At 39.5% G+C, this 21,106-nt stretch overlaps 2 protein-coding genes across 2 annotated transcripts; both read right to left on the bottom strand.

Annotated features, from left to right (window-relative positions):
* Positions 1–79: 79 nt before the first annotated feature.
* Positions 80–7,170, bottom strand: casp10 (caspase 10, apoptosis-related cysteine peptidase). Its single transcript, XM_028591054.1, has 13 exons — positions 7,083–7,170; positions 5,683–5,971; positions 5,120–5,225; positions 4,715–4,850; positions 4,016–4,089; positions 3,804–3,852; positions 3,227–3,252; positions 2,833–2,863; positions 2,632–2,736; positions 2,397–2,500; positions 2,175–2,295; positions 1,550–2,051; positions 80–960 (listed from the first exon to the last, which is right to left on the bottom strand). Exons 2-13 carry the CDS (start codon positions 5,961–5,963, stop codon positions 798–800), a joined length of 1,698 nt encoding a protein of 565 aa, XP_028446855.1. The 5' UTR covers positions 5,964–5,971; positions 7,083–7,170; the 3' UTR covers positions 80–797.
* A 532-nt stretch (positions 7,171–7,702) lies between these two features.
* LOC114564673 (protein FAM237A) lies at positions 7,703–9,723 on the bottom strand. Its single transcript, XM_028592160.1, has 3 exons — positions 9,627–9,723; positions 8,819–9,185; positions 7,703–8,267 (listed from the first exon to the last, which is right to left on the bottom strand). Exons 2-3 carry the CDS (start codon positions 9,183–9,185, stop codon positions 8,143–8,145), a joined length of 492 nt encoding a protein of 163 aa, XP_028447961.1. The 5' UTR covers positions 9,627–9,723; the 3' UTR covers positions 7,703–8,142.
* Positions 9,724–21,106: the final 11,383 nt, after the last annotated feature.

The raw sequence follows: 21,106 nt of genomic DNA, 5'->3' as shown, positions 1-21,106 counted from the left end.
TTATGGTCATTTCAAGGTGTTCTCTTAGAAGGGTTGCATTGAAGACTCTGCAAGTTCTGAATGAAATAGACGGTAAGAGAATATTTGTAAAGGGTCCATTTAATACATATAAAAACAGTCAATCAGTCAGTCAATCAGAATGACTAGAAATTCTAAAATATTTTGACATTGGCAGTTTGATAAAAATGTATCGTTTCATTTAATAGAAAATTGCTAGGTTTGCCGGGAAATGCTTCAAAGATTTCATGGATTTCTGATGTGTGACAGCGCAATACATTACAGTTATATTTAATGACAATGGCAACAATAATAATCACATTTGGGAGAATATACTTTGTGGTTGTACCAAGAAATAAAATAAAAAGACTAAAGAGGGTGTTGGTTGTTGCATTTCCTCCTGGATCGATGTGCATGATTAGCTCAAACAGTTCATTAAAGTTCAACATTAAACATCAAGTGAAAATGCAATGCTGTAAATTAACGTGTGTGTAAACTGTGTGCATCATACTAGGTATAAAAATAAAAATGTTGTGACAAATCTACTTAATCCACTGAAGGCCACTTCAGCTTTTTCTGAGCTTTAAATCACATCTCATGGTCTTCATTAGCAAATGGAGCTGGCTTAGATGTTGTTATGAAAATATTGTTAAAACACATTTGGATAATGCTTTATAACAATATATCCAGCAGATTAAAAACTGTAAAGAGGGAATGTAAGACAAAAACACTTGAGTCTCAGTCATCATCAGTCATCATCTGATGAGGGAGTCGATCAAACAGGCGGCAGATTATTGTCGTCATTGCGACAGGTTTGGTGGAGAGGCTTGGGGGATTGAAAAGACCACTTTCTTCCTGAGCGAGAAGGCCGGTTGAGGCATCTGCTTTTTTACACCGGTGAAATCAGTCTTCTGGCTAACATCTGCATTCACTTTTGTCAGGATAGACACAAGGTCAGAACCCCTGGGAACAACAAAAGATGCTGTGAGATAGTGGACTAAAAAACTACAAAAGCCACATATAATTTGTCATTCTCCAATTTCAAACTATTACATATCACAGAAGTAACTAAAATTAGAGGTGGAAGACATATTCAAATAATTTAGCAACAACACCCAATAAAAATACACTATTACAAATGATAGTGCTGCATTCAAATTGTATTTAAGTATAGTATGCAAGTATTTGCAAGATTTACTTGAAGTAAAAAAAGTAAATGTACTCATTATGCTGAAAGGCCTCTGTCTGTGTATATTATTGTATTAGTATCAATGATGTATTAATATTCCTATTAATAAGTCTTTCTTTAATTTTGTAGTTGGTCAAGGTGGAGCTACTTTAAACTATTTTACATACTGTTTGGGTTGTCAAATCCATAAAAATACATCACATTTTATAAACTGATCGTATGTTTTGTTTGTGAAATCTGTCAAAAGTTAAGTACTCAGGACCTAAAGATTTACATATAGTACTTGAGTAAATGTACTTGCCACCAATTAAAAAAATAAATAAATCACATCATCCAAACAACATCTGATTTTGTTTCACTAACCTCAGCACCATCTGGACAAGGTTTTGGCACAATGACTGAATAAACCACGTGCCATTTTTTCTCTCTCTGAAAGAGACGAAAGAAGGTACGGTGGCCATTCCCAGCAGGAAATCTGCATCAGATGGGATGGACTCATTAGCTTTAACAGCATCGCTGAAAACAGGACTGTGTGCACGACCATCAGGCTCAATGTAGACAGCCCTCTGCTCACTGTTGCCCTGGCAGGCCTGGATGAAAAACAGCTTGGGTTTTTCTGCCAAAGAGGGGCATTTTAATCCATTGACAGGTTCCATCAGCTCCTTTATCTTTACAGTGTGGCCTTCCACACCGTACACAGCTCCCTCAATGCCGTGGCTGAGAATGCAGCATACCAGACAGTCCATCTGACTGTGGATTGGTCTGCTGCCGAGCTCCCGCAACACAGACAGCATCTGCTCCCTCTTACAGTCCTTCTGTATCTCAACCTCAAAGCCAAGCCACTCAAATACTTTGTGCAGACACTCTGGAAGACACAGAGAATAATGTAAATACAAACATGCAGCAACATGCATGAATACAGACAGAGCAGGGATGGAAAACATGCACCACTTTTCAGATTTTGAAAATGAATTACACACAAGCTTACCTGCATCACGCATGGTCCCCTCCCGATTACTGAGAGCTTGTTTGGATTTAGTGAAGTCGTAGTTGTTTACTATTAAGCAAATACCTCTCTTTGCTGAAGTCATGGGATATGTTCCCAAAACCTACAGAGACAAATCAGTAACCCAAGACAAGATTCAATGTAATACTTGCACTTGTAATATAATAATGTACTTTTTTTTTGCCACAAGTTACATCTTCATACATCACACGACTCGACGTTTGTGTTTGTAGTCTGAAACGTCTGCTGTTCAGAGGAGGCCTTGTTGTTTTCTTGAGCTGGTAACATCTCCGAAACATCAATCCTCACTGTGGGACAGACAATTGCATGGTGGAAGGGCAATCATTTTAGGCAAAGATGAAGAGACAAAAATACATATTTGAATATTTGAAAGGTCTTATGTGTTGTTTCACCACAGCTTATCACATAAACTACTTACAGTAACCTTCCAACGAGGCACAGCTGCTTGTTTCAGTGTTCAAACCACTCAGTCCATGTGACAGGGCCTCACATTCATCACCACCACTAAACCCATTTGGCAAATCTAGGAAATTGATACAAGAAGATTCAGAATAAATCCATCTACTGCACTGCAATTAAAAGGTTTCAATTCTGACAACCAATCCAAGGCAAGACTCACCCATAGAGGTGTTGGAAGTATTCATGGTAGACTGTGTGGAACACAGAGAAAAATATCATTAAAGACACAAAAAAACGACTGTGGAAAGACGTGTACAATGTGCTACAGTGTGTTTTGTCACATATACAAAAGTTTATTTTGTATACAGCTGTTTATTTTGTTATTATTTTATATTGTATTGAATAATGATGGTTGTTATATTAGCTTGTCTTAGTGTTTCTTTGAATAACAAATGACGAATGGGGGTGTTCAGGGGGAGGACATGTGTCCATGTTGTAAATGGTGTGTTTTGTATGCTGTAAATAAAAAATAAAAATTGTTTATCATACAAAAAAAAGACACAAAGCAATGTCACAATTTATTCGTCATGTAATTTGTAATGACATATTCTCACCTCGGCCAATGAATTGAATTCTTCTTCTACGAAGGAAACAGGTCATTAAAATTATAATTCTCAACAACAAAGTGGTTTAAAACAGAACATAAGTTCAGTGTGTGCGCAGTGAGCGCATTTACCTGAGTCAATGTAGCATTTATATCATTATAATTAGACATTTCTAAGGAGGTGGAAAAATTACAATATCTGAAGTAAGTATGGATGCCCATTTCTGCTTTTTGAAGTAGAATATCCATCACGTACCTTTTGTGTTTTTTTCTTTTAATATCTTAGTATAATATACTAAGACTAAGACACTTAATATTAATTATGGAAAAAAAACTTTATAATGAAACGCAAAGTTAGGTGGTGGACTTAGAAATGAGCTTTCAGAATTAAGATATTGATTATCTGAACTATTTAAGATAAAGATATATCCTACAATGTTATTTTAAAACGTGTGTTTGAAATATCCTCTAGGAAATCTCAGGTGGCAACATTTTTCCAAAATGCATTCACACCAGTTATGAAGATACAAGCAGGTATCCAGAGTGTTCTCTACATGTAAATACACTCAAGAGACGGACATGTTTACCTGGGAATGTCAATGAGGCAGTCCTCTTAGGATCTAAAGATCGAGGGACCTGTTAAGAACACAGAAAAAAAGACGTTGCAACAAATGGCTACTGCAGGAACAATGAAGTGTCAGTTACGTCAGTCGTTTGACACTGCAGAGATGTGGCAATAATATGGTAGAAATCTGTCACTGAAACTCAGAGGGACTTAAAACAATATGAAAGAATGTACCTGGTTTGGTTGGAAAGGGCACGACATAGCCCTTGGTCGACCTGTTTCTTGAGCTCCAGGGCTGGTGTGAGTTACTGTAGTTGATGACACAAGTAAACCAATAGTAATGTAAAGGTAGTTAATCAGCACATTTTCAAATTAGAAGGTAGTGAAATATGAATTATATGCACCAAGAGAGAAGTACTATTACAGCATCATCATGCTCGTCTCTTTCTCCCTCAGTCCCTGCTTCCCCCGCCTCCTCGGTCTCTATGTGCATGTGTGTGTCTGTGTGTGTTTCTGTGTGTGTGTGTGTGTGTGTGTGTGTGTGTGTGTGTGTGTGTGTGTGTGTGTGTGCGTGCATGAACATGTACATGTTGAGGGACATGAATCTGTTAACATATTATGCAGACTGATCTCCCTTTTGAAGACAAAATGCAAGCCCCCACAATGTAAATGATTCAATTTTAGGGTTAAAACCTAAGACTTGGTTAAAGGTTAAGGTTAGGTCAAAAGAAAAAGGCAGTCTACATCCTGAGGGTGTAGCTTGTCGTGTACGGGCACAGGTTAAATAATATTAACTCCTCTAAATATAAAACATCCTTATAGAAATCTTAAAACAAGATTTTAAAAGGATGCCGGTTAGGCTTTAGGGGTGGGGGAATGAAACAATGGTCCCAGCCTCTCCCATTTCAGTATGTTAGTCACATAATCACTTACATTGCCGTGCTTTAAAGTGGTTGATCTTCTCATTCAACATGGGACAGACTGACTGAATTATGGTCTCCAGTAAATCTAGATTAGTGTCACAGATGAGGTCCATGTGCTCCATCTCCAGAAAGACTTCCAGTGTAGACTGAAAAGTTAAGCGGATTTACAGTTCCAGTAATATGAGGCATACTTTATAGCAGAAGCAGAATTCAAAATTAGGTGTACATCCAATTTACATAATTACATTTTGAATAATTAACATTAAAAAATATTCATAAAATGTCTTTTTTTTATTAAAGATCATACATGTTTTCACGGTGTAGTATTATTTATTAAATATAATTTGTAAGTTTCTGACTATGACGCTACTTATCCCATCTAACTCGTGGGTTTCGAACTTTGACACTGACTTACAACGTTGTCCTCCAGTCTTCTACGCGGAAGCTGTTTGTTTAACAAGAATTTCACATGTTTCAATTCACCAACAGTAATCCCCTCAGACAGGTTGTAAAGCAGCTTCCTGGAATTACAAGTAAATAAGTTAGTTCAATGTGGTCAAAGGAGGCCTGGTGCTTGACTGGACATAGGTTACTACAGTATGTCACTGTTCTGAGGTCAGTGAATACATTTAGCATTGATGTTGCATCTCTGTTTGGGATATGTTTCTCTTTAGAGCTAAATACTCTTTAACATATAAATATAACTTCAAATGTCAAGTTTGTGAATGTATAGAAATAGATTTTGGAATGTCTAAATAAAATGAGTGTTTAGCCTATTACATAAACAGTGAGGTTACTCCCAGACCAAACTCTTACTGAACCTTATTTGAATAGAGTCGATACATACTTGATCCATTTAATAAATTGTTGTATGTCAGATTTATCCATCCATATTTAGCAATGTATTTTTAAAAGTGTTTCTGTAAACTCATGCTTAATGATTTATTTAAAAACAAACAGTAAAAGTAGGCAGTCCACCTGTAAGGAGAGATGAGGCTCCTGGTTGTAGCTGATAGGTCGGGGAGCTCCAGTTCCCGGATCAGGCGGGTGCGTTGGATGATGAGGAGAAGCTCAGTCAGTAGGTGTGGTCGCTCAGCAGAGAGGTGGTCTTGATCCGCCAGACGCAAGAAGAGGTCACTGGCCGACTCCACTAAGGTCGGGTTTCGGCCCAGGAGGTCAGCGCAAAGAAATGCTAAAGCTTTTACCTCGTCCTCACACAGGGCATTCCCTGCATTTAAGAGGCACCTCTGGAAATCCATTGTGCGTGCTAAAAAATGATATGTAAGATAGATTCACTCAGATGTCTCGTTTCTCTGCTGTGAGGTATTTACCTCTAGGCCTGACCATTAACAGTTTGTGGTAGCCTACATCATGGCAAACGTTTTAGAGCCTATAGCAAAAACAAATGAATATCTCCAACAGTAGCATAATTACAGAAGCCTGACACACCACATGATATGGTAACGTGAGGGTTCGATATGTGGTGGTTTTATCACTCTAAATAAGAAGGAACAGCTGGATGGAGAAGGATAACTTTGTTAAGCAACACTTTACTGTTCTTCATCCTTCATCAGCTACACCACAACAACGCTTCCTCGTTTTTACTTAACCCTTGTGTTGTCTTCCCGTTGTCTTTCAGGGTCAAAATTGGAGAAAAAAAATCATGGTCAATAAACATATTTTATTACCAAATTTCTTTTGTTAAAAAAAGCAGAAGTTATGGATTAGGCTACTTGGACGAATAGTAAAGATTAGAGGATGTTGAGTGGATCACAGAAAGTCAAAGTTTAGTTTCAGGTTTTTGAAACCATTTAAATTATTTTTTCAAATTTTATAAAAATGTAATAAAACACCCACAATTCAATGGAAGTAATCATTAATTTGTTAAAATGTATGGGTTCCACACAACGTACATCCACGCATCCATGTAATTGTTGGGCAATTTGGTTGAAAGAAACCCATATTTCTGTTATTAAAAACTTTTGAAAATGGGTCAAATTTGACCCGAGGACAACACAAGAGTTATTAATCACATGTAGCCAGTGGTGTAGTCTACGTGATAAGCAGGTATACGCAGTAGGCTATACTCACTAAGAAAGCTCCAGGATTTCCATATACCCACTTACAAATGCCCAATGATACGCTACAACATATTTCCATTATAATTTGGATATATTTGGAATTGTCATCTGTGTCTTTCTACTTCACATAGGCTAAATAAAATGTATTTCCACCGTAAATGTGTGCATAAAAGTTTATCCGAATACAGGAAATGAAGTCGTTGATGCTCAAAACTTCCCTGGGTGAGGACACCCAGACCCACCCACTATGATCATTTTCAGCTTGATTTCACCATTAAAGCAGTTGCGCAGTATTACCTGTGTGGAGACGAGTTCTCAGCAGGTCTGAGACATTGTCGTTTGGACCCGGTTTCTTTCAAAACAAGTCCACAGTTGGAAATCGAAATCGAAAGTAAAGTCTGTGGGCGCGGCTATGTTACATCAGTCTTGCGTGACGTACTTGCCCTTATTTGCATAAAAGCATGCTATTTAGATATAAGTGGCAAAAGTTGACAGAAGAAGGACACTATCAGGTCATAAAAGCAGCCAAATGTAGGTCACAGTTTTGCCGCTAATTTATTGATTAGGCGATTTAGGTAATTTTAATTACTTTAAATTGGCCTACTGCTGGGTAGCTTACTTAAAATAATAGGCCTACATCATGATTTGTTATTTAATTTATATTTTGTATTAATAATGTGAATCTACCAAAATAACTAGTAGCCTAACTAAAGCTGTCAAATAGGCCTACAGTAACTGTAGTGAAGTAAGAAGTAACAACATTTACCTCACCATGTAGTAGAAGTATAAAGTTGCAAACAAAGTTATTAAAAATAGCCTATATACAACTTACAGCCATGATACATTAATTTATTCTATTTAAAATAAAAAAACACGTCATCCTACATCATCACATACAAACATTTTGATTGGGAAATATCACATAGCCTATAGGAACATATGATAGCAAATAAAACACACAATACAATTCAAATGTTTGATCACCATTTGGAATCAGTGTGAAAGGTGAATTGAACTGCAGGTAACCATAGCAACAATACAGTTATTTATGCAGTGTTACCAGTTAACACTCATGGATGAAGGATTAAACAAACTACTAACTTTTTAAATTAGTTAACAATTTCCCTTTCTGTGGACTGTGATATAAAGACATAATACACCTCAAGGTGTCTTAATATCAATAATAATAGCATCAGCTGAGGCCTCCACCATGCGCGTTATGTTTATTTATCAGGACACCTTATTGTGCATTATCACTTATAAAATATGTCTACAAAACTCATGCGAGCCACCAATACCCTTTAAGTAGGCTTAACTGTTAGTATATTATAGTTAAATACTTTAAATATTTGATATACTATTTGTGGTAGTGTGTGTGGGATTTAGGCTTGGTCTTCAGGGTCTTGATGTGTCCTCTGGGCATCACTCTGACACTGAGCCACGCACGAGAGTTTGCTCCTGAACTGTTGAATCTGAAGGGCTCTATAAAGGACACACACACACACACACACACACACACACACACACACACACACACACACACACACACACACACACACACACACACACATTAAGGCTTTAGTATGTTGAGTGATTGGGGCAAACCTACTTAAGGTATTAGTTAAATGTATTCAAGTCATTATGCAGAATGACACATTTCAAAATAGCCATATTATTGGATTATGATTATTGATGGGTTATTGTGTATAAACATATCATCAATTTGCAGCTGATAAAGAAAGTTGGGTCCAATTTTAACTACTTTAACTACTGCTGGATGGCTTATTCTATAATAATAGATCATCATTTATTAGTTGATTAATAATTTGTATTCATAATCTGAATCTGCAAAGTAACACATAGCCTATTTTAAGATGTCAAATGAAGTGAAGTTGAAGTAGGCTGTAAAGTAGCATAAAATGGGCTAAATAAAAATAAATAACCTAATAAAGACATTTTAGAAAAATAGACAGCAGTGATATGATATATGAGCTATAACTAGTCCCATATTAAGATGAATACCATGGACTTACTGTCAGTGACGAGGGAGTGTAAAGCGGTGATGTGTCTCCGCCCCATGCCGTGACTCCTGGACAGCACGCAGTCTAGATAGAGGTCCCAGAAGACCCGGGCCAGGTCCCAGAACAGCGCCGTGTGTTTGCCGTTGTCTGACGACCTGAGGAACAGCATCAGGTCCCAGAAAGCGGGTACCGTGTCAGCGATCCTCGGGGAGCGCATCTCCAGCAGCAGAGCCGAGGAGGAGTCCCAGCACTGCGGGTTCGACCGGTGGGCCGTCAGGGGGTCGACGTGAGCCGGCTTCTGGCCCTGCAGCGGCACGGCACACATGCAGCTCAGCACAAACACTGTGGCCACAGCTATGTTCAGGGGTACTGGGAGCATCTGCAGAGGACGCAACACAGGCCAGCTGTTTCTATTGATTATCAGTAAAGTTGACTAACAGGCCTACCGATTAGCCTAAGCCACATTATTAATTTAGCTATTTAGTAACACCTAAAAACACGCACATTTATCTCAAAACATTTTTTTAAGGTAGCCTATAACCTTTAAGATTATGCCATGTGGGTGCTATGAATTTCAAAAGGCTACGTCTGCAACATACAACATTTGCCTATATTTTAGTCTATTAGAGGTCCAACAATTTTAATTACAGGCTAATAATTCGCCCTATGCAATCCACAGTGTTACAATAAGTATCTGTTCTGAGGCAAAATTTGCAGATTAGTCCTGTAATTAACCAGAAAACGGAATAGGATCTAATATAAATAAAAATAATATAAAGTAGCCTAAATAAAGAGCAGCAATACAATTAAATGTACTTACCACCAAAGCTGGGCCGACTAACAAGACTAGTGTTGGTTAGAGTATGGTAAATATCTGTTGGGTATCAATTGACGTCAGTGCCTCCCTCCTTTGCGAGCAGTGTTAGCCTACTACTTAGGTAGCCATAAAGTCTTATTTGTAGCCTAAGTTTTAACTAATAGCATTTTGCTGCCATTATAAATATTGTTAATGAGACTCTTAATCATGCAGGGAACATACATCTTTCATAATATCATTTGGTTTGTTTTTCATGTTTGATAAGCTTCTAGGATTTTTTTTACTTTCAGTAATTTACTTACATTCCTGCATTGTGGAAAACGTTCAAAAGTAACTGCTGAATTGCCCCCTTAAAAGGGTACAAATTATTATTAAATAATGATTGTTTAGTGAACATGTTTTGTAAAAGAAGGGACATGTCTGGGGTTTGTTTAGCACACACTGATCAACCTGGTCATCAGGAGTAAATCCATTGGCTCCTCCATCTCATAAATGATCAATACGTAAAGTCTTAAGCATATTTTCACCACTTTACCTTTCTGTCAGACAGCATTTTTTGTGACCACACATCACCATTCAGAGCTTTTATGGCATATTGTGCTTAATGCATTCCAAGGACAGAAAACATAAGCAATCTGACCTCAGAAACTTGGGTGGTTCTGTTTTCTGTGAAAACAAGTTCAGTCATGAACAGTGTTCCAGAGAGTGGTGCACACCTTACGTTTCTATGCTTTTACTGAAATGCCACATGCATACCTGATCTCAAATGTAATTACTTTCTCAGTAAGAGGCCAACACTAAATGTACTGGGAAGGTTTCCTACTCGTTCATTCATTCTTCCGATGATGATGCAAAGAAGCAGACTTTATGACTATTTCCGCTGCAAGGCCTAAATTATGACTTTTAAATGAATACCATTTTCCTATTGAAAGACAAAATGTGATGTTAGGATGCTTCTAGACTGGATAAGAGGCTAAAAGGTACTAATTATTATTATTATTATTATTATTATTATTATGTGAGAAATTATTGTTTAGTGATGAAGGAATAACATTTCTTTTTTTTAGATACATTTTTTTAATTATTTTTATAGTTTTGAACATACAGAACAGACAAACACAATTGAACAAGATCAAAAACCCTCTCCAAATCCCCACCCTCTGCGGTCTTGAGGAAAACAAAAATAAACAAATAAGCAAAAACAGAAATCACACCTTGCCTAATCACTCTTCTCTAATTCTTGTGATGCTGAGGTCATTAGGACTGATACTTGTGCCTCTGCGTTTTTCCATAGATCTATAGTTGATGATTTGGCTTTGTTAATCCTTGCTGTAGAGAGCTCAAGCATAACTATGTCTAGAAAATACACCAACCACTGTTTTATACAAAGCGAGTGGGGGGGAGGGGGAGCCAGCGCTGAGCTATCATTTTCTTGGTTGCGGTTGAGCCGGCTAGCCTAACTTTCTTCTGTCTTCCAAGCAGGTGTAATTTAGAGTTGTCATTAAGTAAAAAGACAATCAGGTCAGTAGGAAATCGACATCCTATCACATCAGATATTATTGATGTTGTTTTATTCCAGAACTCCTGCACCTGTTCACACTCCCAGACCTTGTGCAGGAAAGTTCCAGTTTGTTCAGGTTGACAGAATGTGCAATAGGGAATGACTTTAGAGATGTATCTCTTCTGAGGAGTCCAGTGTGTCCTATGACATATGTTGAAATGGATCTGCTGGTGATTTGGGTTCTTGAAACAATGGAAAATGTTGTCCCAAACTGTCTCCCTATTAATTGCGTTCCCCTCAGTGCTCCGCTCTCGCTCCCATTTCCCTGCTATTGGGAGTTCTGCTATGGATACTTGCATCAGTTTAGCATAGATCTTGGACGCTAATCCTCTCACAGGAAAATCAACAAACCATTTAATAACTGGGTGCGGCTAATGAATAACATTTCTAACACAGTAGATTCTTTACTTCACACACTGATCATCCTGTAGTGATTCCCAACAAAGGGCACCTTTACCCCAGGGGGTACTTAGGGTACACCTTGGGAGCCGTAGTTAACATATACCTTAAAGTTTTACTGTGCACAAGCTTGTATCTTAAATTTTTTTCTTAGATATTTTCAAAGGGAGTTCTTAATCTTTTGTACTGATGATAACGTGGAGAGTTTCATGCTGATCCAAGCAGTAAATATGGGAAATATGAACTAGGGGCATGTGAAATAGGTCTTCCCATTCCGCAAATTTTTAAGGATTTAGCAAAATTAGAATCAACATGTGATGACAGTTGTGAGGTTGTTTGTTTAAGACAAGCCACTGTCAATCAAATGTGATCAAACCACACCCACAGTTCTGATAAGGTTTTTGAGTGTAAGATAATATCCAGGGATGTTTTTTTCTTAACTTTAACTTTGATTTTTGCTCACATAGTCACAATGTAATATTATGGACACATTTAGGATTTGAAACCAAGTTGTCAAAGTCACCAGAATTCAGACATAAGCATGTGTCAGTGGCTCCAACATGAACAAAAGAAATGGACGAGAGTTTGACATAACATTCCTGGTCAAGAATGAGAAAGAACGATTGCATAAGGTGAAAAAGACATCCGCTCATTGTGTAGTAAATTTCAAAGTCTGGTGATGGACAAACAGCGTGTATTAGCAGTCAACTTGTCCAGTTAGAAGTTATATATCACTCAGTAGGAGAGAAGGCTGTCCTACACTGCACTGTCAATGATTTTAGTGATGACCAGCCCCCATTTTGGAGCCAGTCCAAAATACAACCAGTCTAAAAACTCCTCTGACAGCTTCAGCAACTTTACCAAATGACAGCAGAATGTCTCCACAGTAAATCCAGAGATAAACCCAAACTTCTCGCTGGTTTTCTCATCGCTGTCAGCCAGTAACAGAGGTGTGTACACTTGTCGAAGATCTTTCAGCTGGACACATTATTTTCTGGTGGTGTGCCCCAAATTTAGCCCTCCTGCCGTAGATCTCTTACCAGAGGGAGATGAGGTCACTCCCAGGTGCAACAACGGGGTCGAGGTGTGTCATTTGGTTCATGAAAACTGACCTAAAAGATATGATTGTTAAAGTTGGACAATTTATAAACAAAACTCATCTATCAATAGAATTGTAAGTCACAAAATTGACATATCTTTCTCTTATGGTAATGTGCTCCTGTCTAACGTGTCAGTGGGAGATGGGGTGGGAGGTATTGGTGTGCAGTTGTTGAGCAGAATAATCAGTGTAAATTATCAGCAAAAACCCTTCTAATGTACAGAGAACCTGAATATGTAGGGAGGTCCTTATGGTGCGTTCTTTTTGTCTTGTAATCGCGACTAGTAGCTTGAGTGTGACGTCACATCCATGTCGGAAAACGAATAACCGTGGGTTGTTGCATTCTTTTTGTCACACAATACTACGAGTCGGAGAAAAGATGGATTTTTGTAACATTTTTAGTAACATTTAGGATTCTATTCACCCAGTTATTGACATATTACACAAATACATGCATGTATACTTGATACATGAAAATTACGTTTTGATTAACGTTAGGCTACTGCTCTGCTTTCTGCTCAAGGCTCGGCTTAAAGCCGTTGTTGTCATATAGCAACCGAGCGTCTCTAGCCAATTTAGCGGCACAAGCTACTAATTAGGCGGTATTTAACTCATAATTAGACTGTAGCGACATGCCTATAGGTAGCAGTATACAGTGCTACGACTTCTTCATTTGGTTACAACAAAGACAAAAGTGCTTAAAATTGTAGAAAACCACAATGTTTACTACGTGTGATGCACGACGTAGCCATCTTTGAAAGTGAACTTGGGGTCCTCGGAGTTCAGACGACTTGACGAGTCGTATATACGACCTCGGTGGCGTTCTTTTTGCAACTTCCGGTTTGTAACTCCGGAAAACAACTCGTAAATCGACTTCGGTGGACAAAAAGAACGCACCATTACCACTGGTTATTCCACGTGTTGTTGTCGTCTCCGTGATCCAGAGGACCGGAAGAATAGAGCAGCTTTGAGATGTCTGAAAGAGAGAGAGTTAAACTCTGTTAGTGAAACAAAACACAGACTAACAACCACTTGGACTCATTTAATCTGCTGTAATTTCAAATGGCATGCTTTGCTCTTGGGAAATATGTATAAACAATATGATTGTTCTGTTCTGATTTGTAAAATAGCAAACTATATTTCTCTGAAGTGAAACCACTCAGGAGTGATAAATAACCTCATTGGTGGTGTACGAAAATAAATTATTTTGATTTTAAGCTTAAAAAAAACATTTAACTGGTTCAAAATCAAATTTGATTAAGTTTTACCTTTATTTACCTTTTAACTCATATTTTATTTTATGCATTTATTGTTGTTTTGATTTTTGTGATTATGTGATATTGTTATTTTTACAGTCTGTGAAACAAAAGTGATTATGAGTATTTCATGCATGAATCATCTGATGTTTATCATCACCCAGGAAAAACCTTGTTCTACATGAGTCAGTGATAAACTGTCTTGATGTTAAATGCCAAACTTAAATGATAAAAAACCGGTGTGCTCTTCCTGACTCAACATAATGTAATAATAATGTATACTTTATTAATCCCGCAAGGGGAAATTACAGCTAAAGCAGACAAATGTCTACGGGTACCTGTTTTTCTCCCTTTTTATCTTGAATTATTAAATGTATTAAATGGTTGTTTTAGTGGTGATTTAGTGCATATGAGAACTTTTGCTTTTTAAATATTTTGTACAAAAGCAGACATGCATAAGATATTTATTTTCCAATATTTCTATGTTGGTTAAATAAAAGTTAGCTATTATCAACGTTACATGTTGCTATAATTTCCTTGAGTTTTATAGAGCAACAGATGACTTTAACTTCAGTAAGTTTTAGCTCATTATTCAGCTTTAGCAATAATTTCCCTTAGCTTTAGTCGTAGTAGTCTTAGAAGCATTAACATGGTGTAGAAAATTTTACTCACTTAACTGAATCTGCAAATTGGTCTCGGGAAAGAACTTGTTATGATGGAACATTTGCACCCTGCAAAAGAAAATGCTACATAAAATAATAAATTAAGGTAACTGTTCACACAATACAAAACCGTGAGCTATTTAAATGAGCTGATACATGGTTAAACCCTCAACGCCAGTTGCTCTTACCAGTGTATTGCCGTGTGTAGCCTATTTTGTCCATAGCAAATCCACGCCAATCCCCAAAACATCCCAGTTAAATAGTAAAAGCCGTAAACATATTCTTTGTAAATCTTTACAATCATTTCCTGAAAGAACCAAGCAGGCCTGTCTTGTTGCAAAATCCAAATTTTCTTCAGAACTTGCCGTTTTCAGCGAATAGTTTGCTACCTCCAAGTCTGTTAATTTTTTTTCTGAAACCAACGGAGTTTTGCAAGGCAAGGAACATCCAGGGGAAGATCAGGCGGCAACGGATGTTTCTGCAATTATCAGGTAAATTAATTGTCGTTGATCTAGACTAGTTTTGTTTGAACAGCACAAAAGCAAAAAAAAAAAGTGTAAAAATGACAACTTATGGTTTTACAGGAAGTTATTGCCTAGCAATGTTTTTTCACTGAGCTGAGCTAAGCTTCTCTTGTCTGTAGCTTCATATGTAATGGACAGATACGAGTGTGATATTAATCTTCTTATCCAACTTTTGGCAAAAAAGGGGATAATTATATTAAAAGGTACAATATGTAACATTTCTGCTATAAAATGTCTAAAAATGACCATACCTATGTTATATATTTTTATGAGCTAGCGGTTAGCCAAATGAACTGTTAGCTAAAGTAACGTTAGCTTCCCAGTGGAGGCTAACGGCAGATATATATATATATAATCCCCTAGCGGTCCGCCCGAATTAGCTATTAGCTAAACTAACGTGAATTAGCTGTTAGCTAAACTAACGTTAGCTTCCCGGTGGAGGCTAGTGTGGGAACAGATCAGGAAGTGTCGTAAATCATCGTACCACAGCGCATGCGCGAACATCTTGCGAATGCGCAGAACGGATTGTGCAGTTTGAACGGATCGGGTAGTCGCCCGTCAGTGGCGTCATATAACCTTTCACCCTCCAGTTGCTCTAACTTCCGTCAGAACCAAGGGGGTAAGCTTTGCTTCAGAACGCGAACCTCCGATGGCGCCATTTTGTTGCTACGAAGCGATCACCTATTGTTAGCATTACACTGACCGCCATTTTTTTTTTACGTCACTTGACTGCGAATAACTTTACATCTGAAGCGTTTAAAGACTATTTGTCCATTGTTTATTTCTAAAGAAACACGACAATGTATAAAAGGCTCCATTACCTTGTACCTCACGTTATAGCTCTGTAGCAGACATTTTTGTAAAAATAAGCTAACGATTGTGTCATAACCAAGGGGGTAAGCTTCGCTTCAGAACTCGAGCCATCTATGGCGCCATTTTGTTGCTAACTGGCCATCACCTCCTGTTAGCATTCCACTGACCGCCATTTTTTTTTTTTCCGTCCTTGACTGCGAATAACTTTACATCAGAAATGTTTGAAGACTCTATTTGTCCGTTGTTTAGTTCCAAAGAAACACGACAATGTATAAAAGGCTCCATTACCTTGTACCTCACGTTATGGCTCCGTAGCAGACGTTTTTGTAAAAATAAGCTAACGATTGTGTCATAACCAAGTGACTTACAGTCGCATAGTAGAGGAATTACCGTATAGTACAGGAGAAGTTCGCAGGCAGTTTCAACTTACATGAGCTGTTTAGGTTTAATTACTAATGTTAACTAGCATGTTAATTAGCAATAATTAGCCTGTGCCCATGTTATCTCCTTACATCCACCTACACTCTCCGTATCTGTAAGATTGGGAATGATTGAGATTTCTCTTGGCACAGCTACCAGAAGACTTCCAACTTTCAGACACGTTGCTCACGTCACATTTACGTTGTCTCTGTCAGTTGGAGGCTGCGCAGTAAAGCAAGAGATCACCGGAAAAGTGCTTCTAATAGCCTTCACTGGTCTCCGTCCAGAGCAACGGGGTCTATTGGTCCATTATATACTGTCTATTGACAGAATACTGGCACCAAGATGATACGTTCAGGAGTAATTGTAAATCATACAATGTCGCAGAAAAAAATGCTTGTAACCGTAATACTGCTTTTTTTGCCATTCAGCATCATTTTGTGATTAATTACATCCCACTTTTTATCACATATACAACAGAGATCTTATCTAGTTTGAAAGTTCAATATCGATACCAGCTTGATGTTACTACAATGTGCTAATGTTGATGCTAAAGCTTTGTGGGTAACATTATGAGGTTACAACATCGTTTAACACACTAATACAGTTATTTTTAGTATGATTGTTTCGACCACAGCTAACAGGACTGAGCTAACCCACAAATAACTTCACTATCGTCACTGTGTCCACGTTCGGACACCACTTGCTGCTATTGGCCATATCCGGACACTTCCGACGTCACGCGCTTTCCGGTCTTTTCGCGGTACTTTGAATTTTCAATCGCCCAAAAATGTAAGTATAATTGATTTATACCCATCAAACAATCTATGTATGAAATTTCGTATATGTACACGGACATTTACATGTCTATTTAGTATATGAAAGTGACTTTGATGAGGGAAAGTAGTAAAAACGCTTGGGCGACGCTCGGGCGGCGATCTTTCGCTCTACAAAGTTTATTATTTTTACTGTACTGCTGATATGATTTAGCGTTAGCATGAGTATGCATTTTTTTGCTAGCTTTAACACGACTCTGTCTAGGCAGTACGCTTGTCCATAAGCCCAGCAACATCACGTTTATTCATGTATTAGCTAACTATCATCTAACTGCATGTGTGTGAGAGAGAGGGGATATTGTGTTAAAAGCCAGTAGTGGCTCTTGCTATTGGTAAATGTGGTTATAACGTTATAGCTAGATTAACCTCCAATATAATGCATTTATAAGCTAGCTAGGTTGACAAAAATGTAATGTGTTTTGGATCTCAACGTTTGTAACTTAGCAACTCTTGTGTGGTTTATGTGCTTGGCTGAAAAGATAAAGAAAGTGAGTCAGAAAAGAATAAGGAATAAGAGAGACAGAAGCAGAGAAGATAAAAAAAGAGGAACAGTAGAAAACAAGGTAGGCAGTGTGTATGTGTGTGTGTGTGTCTCTCTCTCTGTGTGTGTGTGAGTGTGTGTGTGTGTGTGAGTGTGAGAGAATTGTATTTCCTTTACAGGAGCATCAAGCCCAAAGAAAAAGTGGATATAGAAATTGCCACTTTGGTTGAAGGTAAGTATTTTTGTGTCTATGTGATGTGGCAATTTATAGATTTTGTCAACCTTATTATTAAACAAGACATGACATGCCTAACCTAATTTTGAATTTTAATGTATTTCTAAAAAGAATGTATGTGCATTTGCAGATGCCCAACATCAGGCAGATGAGGAAGAGGGAGAGGAAGACCAAAAATGGACCCAAGAGGCAATGGACCAGGCCAAGCAGGAGGTGGAAGCAGGCAGGCTCTCTCACGGCAGGCAGCCATGAGGTTTGGGGTCCCTAAGTCCAGCCTGAGTGACCGAGTCAGCGGAAGAGTGGCCTCCGATTTTTCCATCTGTCGGAGGTCCTCCTCACCCATGCAGACGAAGACTCCCTGGTGGAGTACTGTCTGTACTCTGCTCTGCATGGGTTTCCGCTGACAAAGCCTCAGGTCCTGGCCCACGCTCTGGCCATCTACAACCTCCGCCACCAGGATGCGCAGAGGACGCGCTTGGCCAGGCGTGGTGGATAAACTTCAGGGAACGGCAAAAAGATCGCCTAACATCCAGGACCCCAGACTTCATTGACCGTGGGAGGGCATCCTGTGCTAAGAGGGGGCCCATAGAAGACTATTTCCGGCTCCTCACCACCACCCTGGAGGAGCATGTGCTGAGGGAGAAACCCCGTCAGATTTATAACTGTGACGAGACGGGGTTTCAGCTGGAAACCAACAGACGGCAAGTCATCGTGCCCCGGGGGACCAAGCATGCATACAGGCAGGCCCAGGGAACAAGGGAGCACATCACTGTCCTGGCCTGCCTGAACGCGGCTGGGAGGATATCCCCATTTATCATCTACAAGGGGGGATATCCAGGGGGCCCCTACAATAAAGTAGGAGTTCCCAATGCCCTCTACGGGAAGTCGCAGGCAGGGTACATAGACAGTGAGCTGTTCAGGAAGTGGTTTGTCGGGCACTTCCTGAAGTTTGCCACCCAGGAGCGCCCGCTGCTGCTGTTAATGGACGGCCACATGTCCCACCTGGATCCAGAGCTTGTCCGGACGGCACAGAGGGGGGGGTCATTCTCCTTTGCCTGCCACCACATACGCCTCACATCCTTCAGCCACTGGATGTGAGTTTCTTCGGACCCTTGAAGGCAGATTTCTCTGGTGTTACAGGAGATCTGTCGGCGGTGAACCACTCCTTCATGGTTTCCAAGAAGGAGTTTTCAAGGGTCTTAAGGGACTCATACCAGAGGGTGAAGGATCGGGGCTTGTGGTGGCTGGGTTTAGGAAGAGTGGCCTTTACCCTCTGGACCCGATGGCCATTGACTGGTCACGGGTCATGCCGTCCGGGCGTGGGACCTCCTCACCACTTCCACCAACCCCATCGGCATCTTCCTGGGCTGGGCCTGATGTTACCCACCCATAACACCCTCACCCCCACCACAGAGTCCACCTACCCACCCCATAACACCCCCACCCCCACCACAGAGTCCACCTACCCACCCCATAACACCCCACCCCCACCACAGAGTCCACCTACCCACCCCATAATACCCCCACCCCAAAGTCAACCAGCCCCTATCCTTCATCCCCAGAATCCACCAGCCAATCCCTACCTCACCCATCCCCTGGTAACATCAGGCCGGATAACAGTAGATCTGGCCCACCTCCTGGCGAAATAAACTACAACAAAAGCACTGGCAAGGTCAGGAGGAATATCACCAAGGCCAGGATACTGACAGCCCAGGAGATGTCCGACACCATCGAGGAGGTGGAGGACCGTGCTGCAAGGCAGGAGGCCCAAGCTCTGGCCAGAAGAGACCGAGAGCAGCAGCGGGCCAGAGACACCAGCCCGGCAGCCACTTCCTCTACCCTGCCTAGCGGCTCCCGCCCCAGCCGCAGAAGAACTTGGCCCCTCGGGCTGCACCAGCAACCAGCTCCGGCATTTCCATCGCGGGTCCCTCAGCACCCTCTGCCCCTCTTGTGCCTCCCACGGTTCCCAGCTGCCTGCCACCAGCGGCAGACCATCCCAGACGAGCCTGCCTGCAGAGGGACACCACCACCCTCCATCTCCTGGTCAGCAAATTATATCAATCAGTCAAAATACTTGTATTAAACCTTGTTATAATAATAAAATATTATTATTCTTTTAGAGCCTTCCACATCGGGTGCAGGATTGGGGCGAGGGTCCACTTCTTCCTCTCCCTCCCACTGTAAATACTTAATATAATCTGTTAAAAACAAGCAAGATTTATATTTATGTTAGTGACATTAGCCATGGTGAAAAGTAAACAAAACATTTTTATTTATACAGCAAAAAGAACCAGCTCCTCCTCCTCCCTGTCTGTTGGGCCCACGACATCCACGGTAGTGTACTCAATGTTAACGGTCTTTGCATGCCAATTATTATTATTATATATATATTCTTAAAACACTTTTCTTTTTGTGAGTAGGTCACACCGCTGCAAAGAGGAGACTGGAGCCGACAGTCTGGCGGTGTGGCGGTGCAGGGAACCCGAACCTCCAGAGGCTCCAGAGGGATTGGTGTCGTGGGTCCAGTGTGACAACTGCCACAAGTGGTTTCACACCACTTGTGTCAGCTGGGAGGAGGATGAGCTGAACAATAATGAATTTTGGTGTTTTTGGTGCTCAGATGTTTAATTTATTTGTATTTATTTATTTATTTATTTATTTATTTATTTTAAATGTTTTGTCTGTTTTTATTGTTATTAAATATAATTTTTGAACAATTATGAACTTTTTTTTTTTTTTACTATAAATCTTAGTATAATAGTATTTTATTGCATGCATATATATATATATATATATATATATATGCATATATATATATATATATATATATATATATATATATATAAAAATGTATGTATGTTGCTTATTTTCATGCAATAGTTGTAAGATATCGAAAATGAGAATTGGTAATTTAACAAAACATCCAGTAGGTGGTGCTATAGGCTAAAAATGGAAGTTAAGATGCTTTTATTGCACAATTCAGAGTTGTCATTTTATTGTGAAGGACGGAAGTATCATCCCGGAAGTTTTGACAGCACTGCAGCAACTTAATACCTCCGAAAACCCAGCAGCGGCCATTGTTTACAGTTAGGAGATAGGGGTGTCCGGTTATGGCCAAGGGTAGCGTACGGCTAATTCAGCGGTGTTCGCGGACTTTAGCCAACTCTTATAAAGTAAAACCTTAAGTAAATTGTTAA

Source organism: Perca flavescens, chromosome 11 (genome assembly GCF_004354835.1).
Source record: "Perca flavescens isolate YP-PL-M2 chromosome 11, PFLA_1.0, whole genome shotgun sequence".
NCBI classification, from domain to species: Eukaryota; Metazoa; Chordata; class Actinopteri; order Perciformes; family Percidae; genus Perca; species Perca flavescens.
Note: the sequence above shows the minus strand (reverse complement) of the source record. Positions and strands in the feature narration are given on the sequence as shown.